A 19226-nucleotide genomic window follows, 5' to 3' on the forward strand; every position below is an offset into this window, starting at 1 on the left:
AAAATACCTGGGTTTCGCCTATATAAAATTATACTCCTTCCAAATGGTCCCGTAATTTTAAATACTTCTTGTTTAATTGGATGGGGAACGTCTTGCGGCAGTTCGTTCAGTTTAACTGTTGGTTTGTAAGTAAATGTTCCCAGTTTATTTAGTTCTGTAATAGCCATTTCTATGATAAAAATTAAAATTTCCTATTGTGTCGAAAGTATTTTTCGAAATTTTTAATATGTGATGAACACGCTGCTGATATGAGCACATTGTAGAAATGTTACGAGTATAGAAAGTCTAATGCTCACAATCTTAATGAAGGTTTTTATTAAAACAGTTTTCGGGCGACCGGTTTCGGCGTTTACAGTTTATACGCCATCATCAGGCCCTTTAAGAAACTGAATAAGATATCAGTACAAGAAAATTACAGTGTACAATCTATTACTATACACATTAGTATATTATACTAGTTAGTATAGATAGTAGTATTATACTAGCAGGCCCGGCCCTAGGGATTTTGCCGCCCTGGGCAAGATTGGCGACCGCGCCCCCCCCCTTTGGTAGACCCATGACTCACCACCTTCCTTCAGCGATCGCCAACTTAAATCACGATTGTATTTTTATTGATGTGTGCTTTGTGCTAAATTATTTAATATGCCATTTTCCACTGTATTTGAACGATACACGCTTAAAAATACATATATTTGCTATAATTTCATGAAATTTTACTACATTACTATTATTATATTAAAACATGCTTTAATATCCAAAAACTCACTATGCATATCCATAATTACACACTTACTTTTTTAAGTACTACTCTTTTTATCTTGACACAAGAAAGTCTTTTAAGTCTTTAATAATTCTAAGATAAGATCCAGGGACTCCGCTATTTCGTGTTCAATAGAGATTGTCGCTAGTGCACTCAAACGTTCCTAGGGACATAGTTGATCTTAAGTAGTTTTTTATTAATTTTAGCTTTGAAAAGCTTCCCACTCTAGAGGCCACTGTCACTGGTAGGGTTACAAAAATCCTCAAAGCAACACTAACGTTGGGTGCGAAATCAAAATCATACTCTCTAATCATTTTCAGTGTCTCTAGACCTACTCTTGGGCTTCACAATCGTGGAAAGTACTTTGAGTGCATCTTTTAGATCAGCATAATTTAGATCTTTTGACTCATCAAAAGTTAAAGCATCACATAGCTTAAAACATTTACCTGATAAATCACTAACAGTCATATGCTTAATTTGGTTTATGTCGTACAAAAACTCAAAAATTTCTCCATGGCTCTTAATTTGCTGAAATCTATCACAAATAGAAGTCAACATATATATCGTGTCTCTGGATCTAGGTCCATTCTTTCATCTTCAGCCTCATAGCCGAATTGTCTTTTCACTTTCCTCTTTCTTGATGTTAGTGTGCCTCTGACTTTCTGGTTCTCAATTTCTAACTTTGATGGAACTCTTTTGCGTCTGTCAAATAGTCCTGGAATTTTAAATCACTTCTGAGAGACTTAAAATGGATTTTTGTTTTTTCGAATAAACTGACAGCTTGATACACTCAACTTAATATCAATACTCTGCAGTGATTTGCTGACTATGTTGATGTGAACTAAAATGGCATGCCATACCTATTACCACAGAGCAATGAAAAGTAAAATCACGTATTTGATTTTCCAAACAGCTTGCCTCATGAGCAACCATTTTATCGTTGGCTTTATTGACAGTGATTTCTACAAGAGCATAGATTTCTTCAATTCGGTATCTGATCGGAGTAATTGAATCAATTCTAATCTAGTTCCCATCTACACATAGTTTCGGATAAAGGTTTCAATGTTATGCTAGAAATATGATTTTTTATTATAGCCCAACGATCAATAGATGGTGAAAAAAAAGTTGTAAATGTTTGTGACTAAGGAAAAGAAAGAAACTGCAAACTGTGAGGCTCTACCAGCATCGTTCACGACTTAGTTGAGTGAATGGCTAGAACATGGGACACAAAGTTCTTCCCTTTCATGTTTGCCCCATTATCATACCCTTGTCCTCTCATATCGTCCAAAGTTATTCTCAGTTTCAGTTCATTCGGTTTTTGCAAAATAACTTCTACCAGCTCAGCAATAAGCTTCAGCCAGATTTTTCAAATTATTATATCCATTTTCAATAAATTTAATTTTAAGTGAATTCAGTAAATTTAATTTAGTTCTGGTCCCACTATTCTTATGCGATCAAGAAGGCGGTGTTGTCGATTTCCCGTCGAATAAACATTGCAATTGTTATTGTTTCACTTAATAATTCTCGTTTTTACAGTTGCATGTTTGATGATCTTGTTCATAATATTGATTTTTTATAATATTAAAAACATAATGTATTATTTCTTCATTTTCAAAAATTGGCTGTCCTCTTAAAATTGCCGCCCCTAAATTAGCCGCCCTGGGCGGCCGCCCAGTTCGCCCACCCCTGGAGCCGGGCCTGTATACTAGTATAATATACTAGTATATTATAAACTGTAAACGCCGAAACCGGTCGCCCGAAAACTGTTTTAATAAAAACCTTCAATAAGATTGTGAGCATTAGACTTTCTATACCCTAACATTTTTTTTAATATGTTTTACAAACCATACTAAATAAATATCAGAAATATATTGAAACAAAAAAAGAAAAACTTCTGTTGGAGGGAAAGTAAAGAATGATATACTCCAACAGAAGTAAGGAAAAAGAGAACTACTAGATAACTAAATAGTTGTGGCTATTATGAAAATAAACAGTAAATAGCTTCTTATTGGAGAAGCTGAAGTAATAAAAATATTAAGAAAAAGCTGAAGTACTTGTATGGGGGGATAATGAGATGTACAAATAGATGAACTGAAATAATAAAAGTATGAATAGACAAATGCAAACTAAATGGAGTTCGCTAGCAAGAGATGCAAGAGAACAACTTGACACTCAAGGATGGATACGGCTCGTTTGCATGCCTGTCGAAGAACAGTAGCTCAAGTAGATAATGATGACTAGCAAAGGTAAATACTGAGATAAGAATAATGTTCTGAAAATGTATAAAGATGAATAAGTGCTAAAGAAGAACCAATTAAATAAAACTAACAAATCATGGGCGCCAAGAAAATGATCTTCGATCACTCTCCCAGGTATCTTACACTGCTGTCAAATATTAAATATATAGCTAAATGTAAATATAAAGGGAATGAGAATAAATGATGTACAAAATAAATAAACATTTATTAATTTTAACTACCAGATTTTTAACAATCTCTGAGTTAGATCAAATTGAATATAATGTGACTCTAAAATGACAAAGTTATACAAAAGTTATATATAAGATAACAACAATAATGTTACCAGTTATAAAATTATATAAGTACCTCTTACTTACATATAGGGTATAACTCACATGAGTCCTCTTTACCAAATGGTTATAGTACGCTTGCTACGTACAACTAAATTAAAACCGACAAATATTAAAAGTAATATAAATAAATAGGCACAAGCCTGACTAAGGGAAAATACAATGATGAATTAGGCAAAATGAATTCATAAAAATTATAAAAATGAAGCTAAGATAAATACTGAAACGATGACCTAAATTAACCGAACAAATGGAATAAAGTGAATAACAATAAAATATTTGGGAAACAAGCAAGTAATATTACAAAATAAATATTAAACCAATAATAAAGTATAAAACCCTAATTGGCTAGGCCTGATTACCTTGTGCACACAAGTAACTTATCATAGATCGTAAATAAGTTTGGGAACCTAATACAATAGTATACAAATGTGTCATATAAGAAAAACCAGAGGTAAACTAAATCTAAAAAAAAATTAATTAACATAGTGCATTAAACCGAGAGTCTGAAATATAGACACTATAGTTACTCAAATCCACAAACTTTAAATGTTCCCAAACCAATCCCTTAATCGAAAAACTTCAAGGTAAAGTCTGATGCTGCAATCCATAAAATTAGCACCAGAGGAGGTGCTAAACCATGTTTCCTGTAGGTACAGGTGGAAAGATGACAAAAATGGGACTGGAATGTCCCATCGCTTGCTCCCAAATCGACATACTCCCAATGGTGACTTGGCTGTGGCTGTCTCAGGGCTTCTTAAGATGTGTTAAGGGCTATGACTTGGTATATTTCTTCCAAATGGCTAAAAACATATCCTTCGTTTTATTTCTCATATAAACCGGTGAGCAAAAAGTAAAGAGAAGAAGAAATAAGTAGATGAGAAAAACCTTTTTAGAAGAAATATATAATACAAACAAAGCAACCATTAAATGGAGCAAAAACTAATCTCAGGTAACCTTGAACCTATTTTGGGTGTGAAGATATGAACAAATAATGACATTGAATTTGAAATTTGAATATGACCTATCTGAGGGAATATATTTGTAAAAATATATTGAATTTATAAAAATATTGGATGTTCAATAAATTTAAAACCTACAGAGAAATGATAAGTATCTCCAATATTAATTGAGAATTGCATATGTTTGGTTATGTCTAACCCAAAAAATATATTAATATATAATTTTCCTTGAATGAATATTCAATAAACATGTAATAATCTACATAAAATCCAAATAATGAGTTGACTAAGAAATTAAACAATGAACCTAATATATCAAATGTTCCATCACAAAAAACCAGGCCATATATAAAAAAATTATTATGAAAAAATAAATATTTTACCGGGTTGATTCTTATCCAGATTCCATTTGTGTTTTACACTTCTCTCCTTTCTCCAAAACAACAATTGGTAATAACTACTTTTCACTCAAACTGGAGATGTTAAATATAAATAATTTAGTTGAAATTATCAACCCGCCATTTCGTCGAGACAGCCAACAGCCAAGTGGCGAACGAGATGCGTTTCAGCGTTTCTCTGCCAAGGTAAACGTCAAATTCTCTCAGAACACGACATAATTCTCGATAGGTGGCGTACATAGTACGTTCCATCACCGAGGTATGACGTCACGTAAGTAGTCCTTTACGAGAAAGTTACAGAAATTAATTGGGAAGTCAAGAAAAAATAATTATAAAAATAATTAAAGAGCTAAAAATGATACTCCCACATAACAATTTCATGTTCTTAGTAGATTCATAGAACATACTTTTCAGAAAAAGTATATACTGAGAATATGCATAATTACCATTGCGAATGTGCAGAGCAGATACTAAGTATATACTACATTACAGTACTTGAACGTTCTATGTATATACTTAGAATATACTACCGCACTTCTTTTTAGTATATACCAAGAACATACTTTTTAGAAGGTTCTAAGGAGGTGCTATAAACCTTCTATTTATATACTTAGAATGTACTATCGCACATATTTTTAGTATATGGGAAGAATATTTCAAGGAAGTGCTATATACCTTCTAGTTATATACTTAGAATATACTATCGCACATATTTTTAGTATATGGGAAGAATATTCCAAGGAAGTGCTATATACCTTCTATTTATATACTTAGAATGTACTATCGCACATATTTTTAGTAGGTATATGGGAAGAATATTCCAAGGATGTGCTATATTTCTCAGAAGTATGTTTTTAACATCACCCAATCTCATCCTAGGCTCTACTAATATATTATATTTACATATTCTAATTGCTTATGAGAATGCAGTTATTACATTCTACAATATTACGTAAAAAGTAAGTATAAAATATAAAATATAGGTACCTATGTATAATAAATATTATATGGGTAAGTAGGTATATATATAAAATATAAGTAATATATTTGGTTATTATGTACACATCAAAATAAAAATGCTGCTTATATATTATATAATAGCCAAATATACAGAGAGAGTCTGTAATTTGGATTAAATTCAATATCTCAAATACTAATTGTTTGTTTGAAAAATGCTTAGACCCGTCGATTAGTATTTCAAATTGTCCTTTTTGACATACAAGAATAATGTATACAGGGTGTTCCAAATTAGAGATATGACGTCATCGTTGATTTTATTAAATGGCAACACTGTCATTTTGATAGCTATTTTGATAGGGTGTGTAAGGTTATACACAACTGCAAAATATCAAATTTTTATTCTCTACCATTTACAAGATAATAGAAAATAACAAAGTTATGTCTGTAATTTGGAATAAATTCAATAATTAAAATACTAATTTTTTTTTGAAAAATGCTCAGACCCGTCGATTAGTATTTCAAATTGTCATTTTTTACATACAATAATAATATATACAGGGTGTCCCAATTTAGCGATATGACGTCATCAATGATTTTCTTAAATGGCAACACTGTCATTTTGATAGCTATTTTGATAGGGTTTGTAAAGTTATACACATCTGCAAAATTTCAAATTTTTATTCCCTACCATTTACAAGATAATAAAAAATAACAAAGTTATGAAAAACAAGTAATCAAATAATAATTGAATTTAATTATTTCAATTAAGCAAATGCTCATAATGTTGCCCTCAATTATTGTCAAATTGTCAATGGGCAACGATATGAGCATTTACTTATTCGTAATAATTAAATTCAATTATTATTTGATTACTTGTTTTTCATAACTTTGTAATTTTTTATTATATTGTAAATGGTAGGGAATAAAAATTTGAAATTTTGCAGTTGTGTATAACTTTACACACCCTATCAAAATAACTAACAAAATGACAGTGTTGCCATTTATGAAAATCAACGATGACGTCATATCTCTAAATTGGGACACCCTGTATACATTATTATTGTGTGTCAAGAATGACAATTTGAAATACTAATCGACGGGTCTTAGCATTTTTCAAAAAAACAATTAGTATTATAATTATTGAATTTATTCCAAATTACAGACATAACTTTGTTATTTTCTATTATCTTGTAAATGGTAGAGAACAAAAATTTGATATTTTGCAGTTGTGTATAACTTTACAAACCCTATCAAAATAGCTATCAAAATGACAGTGTTGTCATTTAAGAAAATCAACGATGACGTCATATCTCTAATTTGGGACACCCTGTATACATTATTATTGTATGTCAAAAAGGACAATTTGAAATAATAATCGACGGGTCTGAGCATTTTTTAAAAAAACAATTAGTATTTGAGATATTGAATTTATTCCAAATTACAGACTCTCTCTGTATATAATATGTATGTAAATTACTAAAATTTATAGGTATCTATATACATAGGTACATACATACTTTTACTTACTAGGTATTTAGGAAATATTGAAGTACCAATATGAATTTATTATCTTCAAGCTGCCGGAAAACAAAATAAAAAAGTTATTTTTGTTTGTTCTTAAAAATGTTTTAATCCTTGTAGCTAGAAATACTACGTCTTCGCTTCGTCCTAACAGCGTAGACACAAATATCTAACTAACTGTTCTGGAATGGAAACTATTTTCATATTTTGCCCTTGTTATTTGTTACCTACCCCCTTCCGCTGTTCAGGTATAATATGCAATGCAAAATGCAAGAGTCAGAATGGCAATGAATGGCCGTTTCCGGATTCCCGTTTCACGTTGTTTGGTTGTGGACCTTTACCTGAATGTAATGTAGTTAAAAATAAAATTATACGTAAAAATACTCATGGTATATTATATTCATTTCAGTTGAAAACGAGAATTTCTCATTTTTCTTCAATAGAATTAAGTTTTAAACTTTTTTACCATACAATTAAAACGGTTTAAAAAAAATGAATTAGATAGTTCAGTAGTACCTACCAAAATACTAAAATACCTAAACTTTATTAAATATTCTTAACGAAGTTGATAACCTATAGGCTAACATTATTCTTCTTCCTATAGGTACATACAGTATATTCTTTTTAAGATATTTTAAAAGTATATACAAGTATGTGTTAAGCATATACTTTTGCATATACTAAGAATATTCGATTAAGGTATACTCTAAGAATAAACTTTTACGAACATTCCGAGATACTACGTACACGAATGTGCTCAGTATATTCTGTGCAAGAATATTCTTTGAAGCACATGCAAAGAACATGAAATTTAGAATGTTTTTTATGGTACATGCTATGCTTGTACTACGCATACACTAAAAAGGATATACTTCGACGAATGTTGGTAGGATATGCTTAGAACATAATGCGAACATCATTGTTATGTGGGTTATAACGGGTGGACCGTTACAATATTAAAACTTACTGTTTATTCGCTACGAGAAATCACACAAATATACATAAGTAAAATATATATATTGCACAAACTTATACTGTGAACTAGGCTCTTATTTCCCCTTTATATACGAGGTGTGCATGCCACAAATTTCGATAAGAAATTCATTACCTATAGTTTACTTTAAAAATAATTGTATTGAATTTAAATATGTAATACTTTGTTGCATCTGAATATTTAGTGCATGTCACAAATTTCGATAAGAACCTTGTTTAATTTGAAAATAATTGTATTGAATTTAAATAATACTTTGTTGCATCTGAATATTTAATTTTTCCCAAGGGCGCCCAGGAGTAAAAGTGCACGACACAAATTTCGATAAGAAATTCAAATACGTCGCTAGGTACTTTGAAGTTCAAAGAACATAAGAACGTGTAAAATATACGTTATGTTCTTTGAAGTTCAAGGTACATAGGAACGTCTAACATACGTTGCTATATACGTTGAAGTTCAAAGAACATACGAACGGTATATACGTTGTTCTACTTCAACCCAGCTTATGCATACGCTCCTATGTACTTTGAACTTCAATGTACATAGGAACGTGTAATATACGTTACTATGTACGTTGAAGTTCAAAGAACATACGAACGGTATATACGTTGCTAGGTACTTTCTACTTCAACCCAGCTTATGCATACGTTCCTATGTACTTTGAACTTAAAAATACCTGGCTTATCTACTTAAGCTTATCAGTTTAAACTAGCACAGTGAACCTAGCCACATCAGTGAAGTGCAAACAATATTATTATTATTATTGAATTATTACTCAATTAATTTTTAAATAGTTATAGGGGTTTATCATTAGACGCTCAGATACAGTGATGAGCTTGCTAATATCCGGCAAAAAAAACGCAAAAGATGGAAAATATAATACATTGCGAAATAAAAAGAGATGAAACTAGTGGAGGTGGAAATTATCGTTATAAACGTATACTTACTTTTTCGTGTCTGGATCCGTATCTGGATTTTCTGCCCAGTATCGGGCTACGTCTACACCCTTTGTATTTGCGAGCCACAAATCATCGAGGGTGCACTATCGTGGGCAAAGTCTGCGTACTCTCAGGTGCTCCAAGTTCTGTATTTTCCCCCATTCACAAAGTGCATCGTTATCTGTCTTGATGCCCCATTTAACACCTTTGCGTATGCGGTTGAGGTTCTCCAGGTTCACCAGGTTCTCCAGTCCAGGTTCATTCCATTAGGTCGTTCTGGATGTAGGGGAAACAGTTCGGGTGGTTTGACGCTGACATTTCTCATAAACCTTTTTCTTGATTTAAGTCGGCTAGTTCCTGGCGGTTCGTCAAACCTGTATAATTGGTGCCTTACATCGAAAGTTTGCCTGAATTTCTCCACGTATTGTGAGGCACATCTACGGTCGTCTGGTGATGCGAATCCAGCTGCCCGGTACAATAGGGGTAGAAAGGTAGGCTTCATACAACCGGTAATTATTCTACAAGTTTCATTTAACGCCGTGGTGACTTGTTGGGCATGTCTAGATCTACCCCAGACGGGACAAGCATATTCCCCTGTTGAGAAACATAAGACATCAGCAGTTTACTTTAAAACCTGGGGGTTTGCACCCCACTTGCTCCCTACGAATTTATACGTTCGTGGCCGGTCTAGTATCACTCCAAGTTATTTGGGCCTATCAGTATGTTCCAAGCGTTGTCCCTCCCAATAAACATTCAGTTTTACATACGATAGATGCATGTAAAATGTCACTGTGACAGTAGAATATTATAAACTAGTCCTCCCCCTCTGTGGCTCAGTGGTAAGAGCGCCTACCTTGGATCGAAAAGTCTGAATGGTCGTGAGTTCGAATCTCATCTGGGTAGAGAATTTTTCGTTTATTATAAAGTAATAAATAAAAATAGTTTCTGTCCTTGTGTGGTCGGTACTCACCGGAGGGACCGCAGACGTTCGGATAAAATTAGCGTCTCTTTGCAAAGACAATGACGTCGACTTTGCAACGTAACAAGACACTTACTCAACACACACACTACACATTACTTACTTACTTACTTACTTAGTCCTAAGACTTTCTATCTTTAGGTGTAAGGCTGATGGAGTTGAGTTTGGCATTTTAGTCTCCATGCTTTCCGATCTTGCGTTAGGTTTCTTGCACTTTCCAATGTCAATCCCTTCTTCTCGACTTCTTTCCTGATTTCATCTACCCACATAACTCTTGGTCTTCCTTTTTTTATTTCTCCCCTGCACTCTCGTTTCGAACACTCGTTTTGCAAGCCTCTCGTTCGACATTCTACACACGTGTCCGAACCATCTAAGTTGTCCCTTCACTATTTTTTCATTGATTGGTTCTAGTTTTAGGTTTTGTCTAATTGTTTTGTTTCGTATTTTGTCTGTCCTCTTTCTGTTTGCTGTTTTCCTCAGGAACCTCATTTCCATAGCATTGACTCTGGATTTTGTCTCTCCGTCAATGTCCATGTCTCGCTGCTATACATGATTGTTGGTCTAACTACTGATTTAACGACTGCCGTTTTTACTTTCTCCGGTATCTCTTTTTTCCCCAAAAATGCTGTTTTCATAGCGTTAAATAAGCTTCCTGTTCGTCCCATTCTGTTGTTTATTTCCATGTCTTGTTTACCATTTGATTCGATTATTACTCCTAGGTATTTAAAATATTCAACTTGCTCTAGTTGTTTCCCGTCTAATTCTATTGCGTGTGTCTTCCTCGTATTTGAAATTATCATTGTTTTTGTTTTCTCTGTATTAATTTTCATATTTATGTTTGATAGTTCTTATTCTAGGATTTCAAGATTGTTCTGTAAGTCTTCTCTGTTTTCTGCTATCAATACCATGTCGTCTGCAAATAGTAGCTCCGATAGTTGAGTCCGTTTCATTTTCCAGTATCCTAATGTTAGTTTTCTCATTCTTCTCTTGGCTTTCTTTATCGCTTCATCCAGTACTACTGAGAATAGCAGTGGACTCAACACGCATCCCTGTTTGACGCCTTGACTTGTAGTAAATTCTCTGGATTCCTCGTTATTGGTTCTTTCTGTATTTGTATTATTTTTGTATATATCCTTATTACTTCTATTATGTGTCTGTCAAATCCCCTTTCTTTTAGTGTCATCCATACGTCGTTTCTTCGTATTCTGCCAAACGCCTTTTCCAGGTCAATGAAGCAGATATGTATCTCTCTATTCTTCTTAATTACTTTCTCACTTACTCTTCTTAATGTGAATATTAGGTCTTGCGTGCTTCTGTCCTTCCTGAATCCACACTGTGTGTCTTCCATAGTTGTTTCTATTTGGGTTTCTATTCTTGTTTCTATTATTCTTGCGAATACCTTTCCCAGTATCCAGAGATACTTGATATGGTCATACCTCGGTAATTATTTCAGTTTCTCTTGTCTCCCTTTTTGTGTATTGGTAATATAGTGTCTTCCTTCCAGTCCTTTGGTAATTCTGCTCTATTTATGATATCATTCATGAGTTCTTTCATGCTATCCATTCCCTCTGTCCCCATGAATTTTATCATTTCCGGGGTGATATGATCCATGCCTGGTGCTTTGCCCAATTTTACTCTTTCTATTGCTTTCTCTAATTCCTCTCTTGTTATGGATTCCACTTGTTGTTCTTCATTCCTTTCTTGAATCTCCCCTATGTTGTCCGTGTCTGCATGAGTTAGCTCTTTAAAATGTTCTCTCCATCTTTCTATTATTTGTTTTTCTTCTGTGAGTACGTTTCCATTCTTGTCTTTTATATTCGGCATCGTGTGCTCTTTCTTTTGTCTGAGTTGTTTTAATGCGCCGTCGAAGAGTTTTTTCTTTTCCCTATAATTTTTTGTCATTTTTTGTCCAAATCTCTCCTATGGCCTTTCCTTTCCTGGTTTCACCGCGATTTTAACCTCTTTCCTTTTTTCTTTATATGCCTCGTAATCTTCCGGGTGTTTTGTGCTTAGGTATCTCTTACATTTGTCTTTTTTGTTCTTTATTTTCTCTCGTTTTTCTTCCGTCCACCATTCCGTTCTCCTCATGTTAGTATTTGCTATTTTTGCTTTTCCGCAAGTTTGCTCAGCTGCTTTGATTATGCTGGTTTTTAGATATTCCCATTTTTCTTCTATATTTGTATTTTTTGCCCTACCTTTCAGAGTATTATCTAATTTTTCTTGGAATTTCTTCTTATATCTTTCCTCTTTTAATTTGTAACTTTTTATTTTTTTCGTTTACTACCTTTCTTCTCTTTTCTTCTTTTTCCTCTGTTGTTCTCATTCTCATTATTACTAGATGGTGGTCACTGCCAATCTCTGAGCCTCTTTTCACTTTCGTATCCTGTACTCTTTTCCATTTGTTGCTGCTTAGCAAAAAGTAATCTATGATTGATTTTTCGTTTCTGCTGTCTTGTAATCTTGTGTATTTGTGTACTTCTTTATGTTTAAATTTTGTATTTGTTACAACTAGTTTGTTCTCCATACATATTTCTATTATTCTTTCACCATTTCTGTTTAGTATTTTTTCTCCTTCTTTTCCTATGCACTCCTCTATTCCGCTGTTGTTGTTTCCGACTCTACCGTTTATATATCCCATTACAATTATGTTTTCTTCCCCATTATCGATTTGCATTTGGAGCTTCTCGAAAAATTTATCTTTCTCTTTCTTTCTTGCATCTTCATTTACTCCGTAGGCTGTTATTATTGTCCATATTTCTTCGTCCATCAGTTTCATTTTCACCGATAATATTATCTGGTTAACATATGTTTCTTCTATAACGTGTTATAGTCTATTCAGTGCAATTATTATCCCGACTCCTTCTTTTGCTCTCTCTTTTGTATCCGCTCCTACCCAAAGTAACCAATATCCTTTGTGTATTTTCTTAAGATCTTTTCCTTTCATCTTCGTTTCCGTTATTCCTAGTATTTCTATTTTTTGTTTTATCATTTCTTCTACCAGTTCTTCCTCTTTTCCATTGATGCTTCTCACATTCCACGTTCCCATTTTTATCTCTCCTATTTTCTGCAATCTAGCTTTCCCCTTCTTATTTTCATCCTTGTTTACCTGTGCATCATCATCTTTTTCCCTATCGCTTTTCCCATTCATTGCCTTGGTCGTAATTGTTGTGGGTCCGGTCTCATTATTTTCTATTAGTTTTTTGGAGTCCTTTCCCCGATATTTCTGTGAATTTGTATTATTTTCTCATTATTATGGTCCCATTTCCACTCCTTCCCATTAATCTCCAGTTTCATATATCCTATTTTCGTAGTATTACCTTTGTCTTTTTCTTCTTTTGCCATTTTCCTAATTTTTGCTTTTATTTCCATTTCCTTTCTTGTTAAATCTGATTCTATATACACCTTTTGTCCCTGTAGATTCTTCAGTTTTCCTTTGTTTTTTAGTACACTTAGCTTATCCGTTAGGTTTTCCATTTCTGCTACAAAGATTTGGTCTCCGATCTTCACCGCTCCTCTCAGTTTGACCTGTAATTTCAGATTTCTTCCAATGAAGTGTTCTACTGACTCCTTTACTGGTTTTCGTCGTTAGGATCTAGTGTTAGGCCCTTTAATACTATATTATTTCTCCATCTATCTTTTTCCAATTGTTCTATTCTTTTGTTTGCTATTTTTAAACCTTCTTCCAGTGTTTCATTTTTTTTCTTTTAGCTCCTTAATATATTCCATCGTTTCCTTTTGGTCTTTCCGTTTCGTTCTTATCTCTGCCATCATTTCATCACTTTTTCACATAACTTCCCGTATTTTTTTATCATCTCCTCATTTGTGTCGTTGCTTTTATTCGGTGTTCGTCTCGTCATGTTACTCTTTTCAAAATACAATTCATCCCCTTTATATTTGTTAATCTTAGGTTCTTCGTCGCTACTATATTCGTTCCTTCTATTGGTTTCCTTTCGGATTGTTCCGCCACTGGCCAGTTTACATTAAATGTTAGATGTTATCCTCAGCACTAATATAAATATTATTATATACACTCTAAAGATTATTTTTATTTCGCACAAGTACACTTTTTAACTTTAACGATTATCGATAACGATAGGTCTTTTAATACACATTACACTAGGTATCTAATTGGAAAAATGCACTGTACCATGCCAATGGCCATTAGTTGCAAAGCATTAGCTAAATAAAAAAAAATACTCCTGTCACAGACGTCTAAAGGTGGGAAACTATGTAATGTAATGTTAATTATTTATACGTTTGTATAAGAAATTATTTATACATCACTGTATAAGAAATATGCTCCCTAATCGTACACAATAACGCTCTTTTTAGTTCGAAACCCTTTTTTTTTTTCTAATAATTACCTCGTATATTTATCGCTGAAACTCTTAAACAATTGTAGACTCGGTTTTGGATACACTTCCGATGCTAAGCAGGTAAAGTTTACAACATCATCATCACATCCACTTTTGAAAACGTCCAAATATTTCTCTGGAACTAGATTAAAATTCAGTAAAAAAATTTCAAAACTCAGACAAAACTTTATAATAATATAATTATTCCCTATTTTCTTTATAAAAATTTAAATACAATAAATTCATAAACAAAAAGTCAAATGTAATTTTTGACTATCCAATTTTGGCAGTTAAGTTATACGGTAGCAACTAGGTACATACGATGGCAGTTACGTTATACGGTGGTCACTTTGCTTTTGACCGTCAATGTGTTCAGTCGTTTTGTTTTGTAAAACACGGTCGACATGCTCAAGTACCAGTGTGAGAATTATTTACATGAGTTCTTCGAAAGTGACAAATATAATAAGCTACGTTGTTACGGGAATTGTCAGTGAAATTTTTGTATGAAATGCTCTGGACTTAATAAAATAACCACAAAAACACTATTGGACCCAAAAAATTCCAATTTAAAATTTTTCTGTACATTATGTGGTTCGCCAAGCCTCAGAAATATAAATTAAAAAATAACAAATCTATCCAAAAATCAGATACCACAAGAGAACTTTCATGCATTTAACTAACTAAAAAACCAACTGATAATTTGCCTGTTTTCATTGATTCGTACGATTAGTGTAGGAAACAGAGGTTGAACCTTGCAAAATGGACACAAGTGCCGTTTTATTTTTTTTCTGGTATATCAAGGGGTGCTTATTATAAGGCTACTTTTTCTTAAAAAATTTTGCCCCGGAACCCCCCTTTTCATCCCTTTAAAGGGGGTCACTTGTGGTTTTTGCGAAACGTAGACATTCCTGTACGTTTTTCAAAAAATTTACTTAATAGTAAAATGAAGAGGACTATATTTCCTACTATTTATTTCCCGACAGCATATGTCTATCACCCACCGTTTAGCGGGGTGGCGCACCAAAATTGACAAATTTTAAAAAAAGATGTTTTAAAAAATATATATTTTTCCCTAACTGTAATGAAAATTAAGAAGAAACCATGCGGCAATTAATCACAAATAAGTGGCTGATTTTTTGGTATAGGTTTTATTTCAGGGCAATTGCAAATTTTTTAATTAGAGGGTGTTACATTTTAAAAAACCCCTTTTTATACCATCTGAACCGCCTATGCTAGAGTAAAAAACTATCAGCGATTATCCATGTACTAGTGTTATTTACAAATTTATATAATACATCCCCATATTTTCCCCGCAACCACCCCAAAAAGAAGGAGAATTAATAAAGAAAATAATTAAAAATTTATTTTGGGCCACCACTGTGACCTTAAGGTGCAAAGAAAATAAAATATGCATAGTTCATAATGTGTAGCAGACAGTGTGTTCTTTTATTTTCCATAAGTACGTTATTACTAAAATGAATAGGTGACGAAAAAAAAAACAAAAACTGGAGCCCGCCAAAACATTTCTGAGGTGTACGCCGCCACTGTGCCGTAACGGTTGCTTGTACGAAAAAAATGCATAGGACCTTATTTGTAGAGAAAATAGTGGTCTTTAATTCTGTATAAGGTTTGTTTTAAAAAAATGCATAGGTAATGAGAAAATCGTAAAAACATGCCTCCAAGGGTTAGGGGTAGTTTCTGCAGTTTATTTTCAAGGATAGGGGTAGTTTCCGCAGGGATGTTGCAATAATCATATATATTTATGAAAAACCATATTGATAGAGCAAATGTCGATATGGGCCAAAAAGCAAAAAAAAATTTTTTTTTCAACCTCCCCTTATATATTTATTTTTTGGCTAAAGGGGTTGCATTAAGAAATCGCTTTTGGTGTCCATGCATGGGTAATAAGAACGTGCACAAAATGATATATGAAGCATTTTAATAAAGGGCATGGTGTGTGAAGGATTCCAAGAACTTCACTTTCTTTATTAATTCTCCTATTTTTTGGGTGGTTCCGGAAAAAAAATTGGGGTGCATTATAGAAATTTGTAAATAACACTAGTATATGGATAATCGCATATTTTTTTACTCTAGCATAGGCGGTTCAGAAGGTATAAAAATGGTTTTTTAAAATGTAACACCCTGTAATTAAAAAATTTGCAATTGCCCTTAAATGAAACATATACCAAAAAATCAGCCACTTACTTGTGATTAATTGCCGCAGGGTTTCTTCTTAATTTTCATTATAGTTAGGGAAAAATATATATTTTTTAAAACATCTTTTTTTAAAATTTGTCAATTTTGGTGCGCCACCCCGCTAAACGGTGGGTGATAGACATATGCTGTCGGGAAATAAATAGTAGGAAATATAGTCCTCTTCATTTTACTATTAAGTAAATTTTTTGAAAAACGTACAGGAAGGGCTACGTTTCGCAAAAACGTACAGGAAGGGCTACGTTTCGCAAAAACCACAAATTACCCCCTTTAAAGGGATGAAAAGGGGGTTCCAGGGCGAATTTTTTTAGGAAAGTGTTAGTCTCATAATAAGCACCCCTTGATATACCAGAAAAAAAATAAAACCGGACATGTGTACATTAAAAATGAAAATGTTGTTGGTATCGATAATTTGAGAAAGATCTTCAAATATTTTTTTCCGTAAAAAGGATGAAATTGCACATATCAGACCATAATTTTTTATACCAAACAATATTATTTCATATACTGTCGGTGCGCTAAACCCAGACACAACTGGCTAGTGATTTTAGTCAATAATATTGCCAATTGGGCAAAAAAATATTACTAATTAGTTAATAATTACTAAATAATTAGTAATTTTGCCAATATTGGCAAAATTCGCAAATAACAAAAAAATGACCTACTAAAATCACTAGCCAGTTGTGTCGAGTTTAGCGAACCGACTATATTTTAATTTCATAGCAAATGGAACAGTCCATTTATCATAAAGGGGAGGCCGTATACTCGTATAAACCTTTTTGAAGCTGTTAATAAATTATTGCTTTTAAAATATACTCAAATTGTATTTTTGAACATCTTATTTATTTTATATATGTCAATGTATATATTATGTATATATGTCAATGTTATATATACTATCAAATGTCATTGATGTTTAATTAATAGGTACTTAATTTAAAATTTAGTTTGACATTCACGAAGTGTCAAACTCAAATGTAAATAACCTATGCTTTGCTTAACAAATCGAGATTAAAAAACTAGCCTACTTAATCGCAACGATTTCAGCTGGACGTGTAGTGTGTCGGCAGAAAATAAAAAGATTGTGACGTCACATTTTAGACTTTGAGGTCGGTTATCTCGAAGACGGTTAGAAATATCGAAATGTCGTTTTCAGATTTGAATTCAGAAGAAAAAACTACATAAGAATCCATTGATAAATCTGATCTGAGTATTGCAGGAGCGGCAGCGCAATAACACACACACTTTTGCGAATTTATAAACGAAATGTTTTCGTTGAAAATAACGGCAAATTGGATTATCTTACAAAAAAATTGACGAGATCCATAAATTAAACGGCCTGCTGAATCCTGAATATCTTTTAAAATCTGTAAGGCAGATGGAACAAGATATCTTCAATATATCGTCAGTTTTTTTCGGCTGTTCCGAAAAGACTATTAATAGGTCTGCATCCCGTATAAGAAAAAAAAGTTGATTAAGAGCAAGCTGAAAATTTGTTAATAGCTTAACGGTGTCTAGTCGGACAAACTCTGATATATGGGAACACTGGAACAGGGGAAGTTTTAATGGTGGAACAGGTTAAACATTTGGAACGTCAGACTACGAAAACGTCAGATGTATTTTGTCGGACAGAACTTCTAATTAATTTGTTGCCCTTTCATTAAACTCTCATGCCAAAATCAGACTGGTGTTTATCACCAACTGGGCATTTTAATGAGTGGAACACGAAGAACATGTCAAATGACAGGAATCATGTTGCTTCTGTCCGACAAAATACATGGGACGGCTTCGTAGTCTGACGTTCCAAATTTTTAACCTGTTCCACAATTAAAACTGCCCCTGTTCCAGTGTTCCCATATATCAAAGTTTATCCGACTAGACACCCTTAAGCTATTAACAAATTTTCAGCTTGCTGTTAATCAACTTTTTTTTGGTACGCAGAATCCAGACTATAAGGTTCAAGTTCAAGACTCAAATTCATCCGAGATTAAGGTGGGATTATAAAGGCTCTCTGCAAACATCAGTGAAATATCTAATCAAATGAGGGGGGGGGGGTGGATTAGTTGCGGTAACAGAGCCAATATACTAAAAATATAGCACAAGTTTTAGATATGATCGTCTAAGTTCAGCTCATGAGGGCACCCTAATTATTCTTTCTACGAATAATGATATTTCTCTGGTAACAAATGACTTTTAGTTTTTTTTTTTTAATTAATTTGATGGCTTTGGTAGGGACCAATTAGCCAGACAATTTTTTCTTTAACTATAACAATTCTTTTTGTTTTTTATTTTTTTTTAATTTAAAACTCATCCTTCCTCACGATTACAATGCTCAAAATATTAGTAAGGTAAGATTAATGTGTGCAAATTTTTCTTTTGTTTTCTTTATAATTTAATTTTTACTTATCTTTTTATATGTATAATTTATTTTGCTTTTTTTTTTCTTTATATTCTTTTTTACTATTGTTTTTTTTTTGTTTTTTTTTATTATTATTTTTTTTTTTTTTATTTTTTTTTAATTTTTTTTTTAATTTTTTTTTTATATTGTTTTTTATATT

The 19226-nt window shown here is 32.8% G+C and overlaps 1 protein-coding gene across 3 annotated transcripts in view; it reads right to left on the minus strand.

Moving 5' to 3' along the window:
• LOC114330367 (uncharacterized) overlaps positions 1-19226 on the minus strand; it is a 249884-nt gene that overhangs the window by 28640 nt on the left and 202018 nt on the right. For all 3 annotated transcript variants that reach the window (XM_050648541.1, XM_050648540.1, XM_050648542.1), the window contains exon 3: positions 14464-14596. In XM_050648541.1, the coding sequence (XP_050504498.1) occupies positions 14464-14596 (133 nt within the window). The remainder of the gene's footprint in view (positions 1-14463; positions 14597-19226) is intronic.

This window comes from Diabrotica virgifera, chromosome 4 (genome assembly GCF_917563875.1).
Source record: "Diabrotica virgifera virgifera chromosome 4, PGI_DIABVI_V3a".
Classification (NCBI taxonomy): Eukaryota; Metazoa; Arthropoda; class Insecta; order Coleoptera; family Chrysomelidae; genus Diabrotica; species Diabrotica virgifera.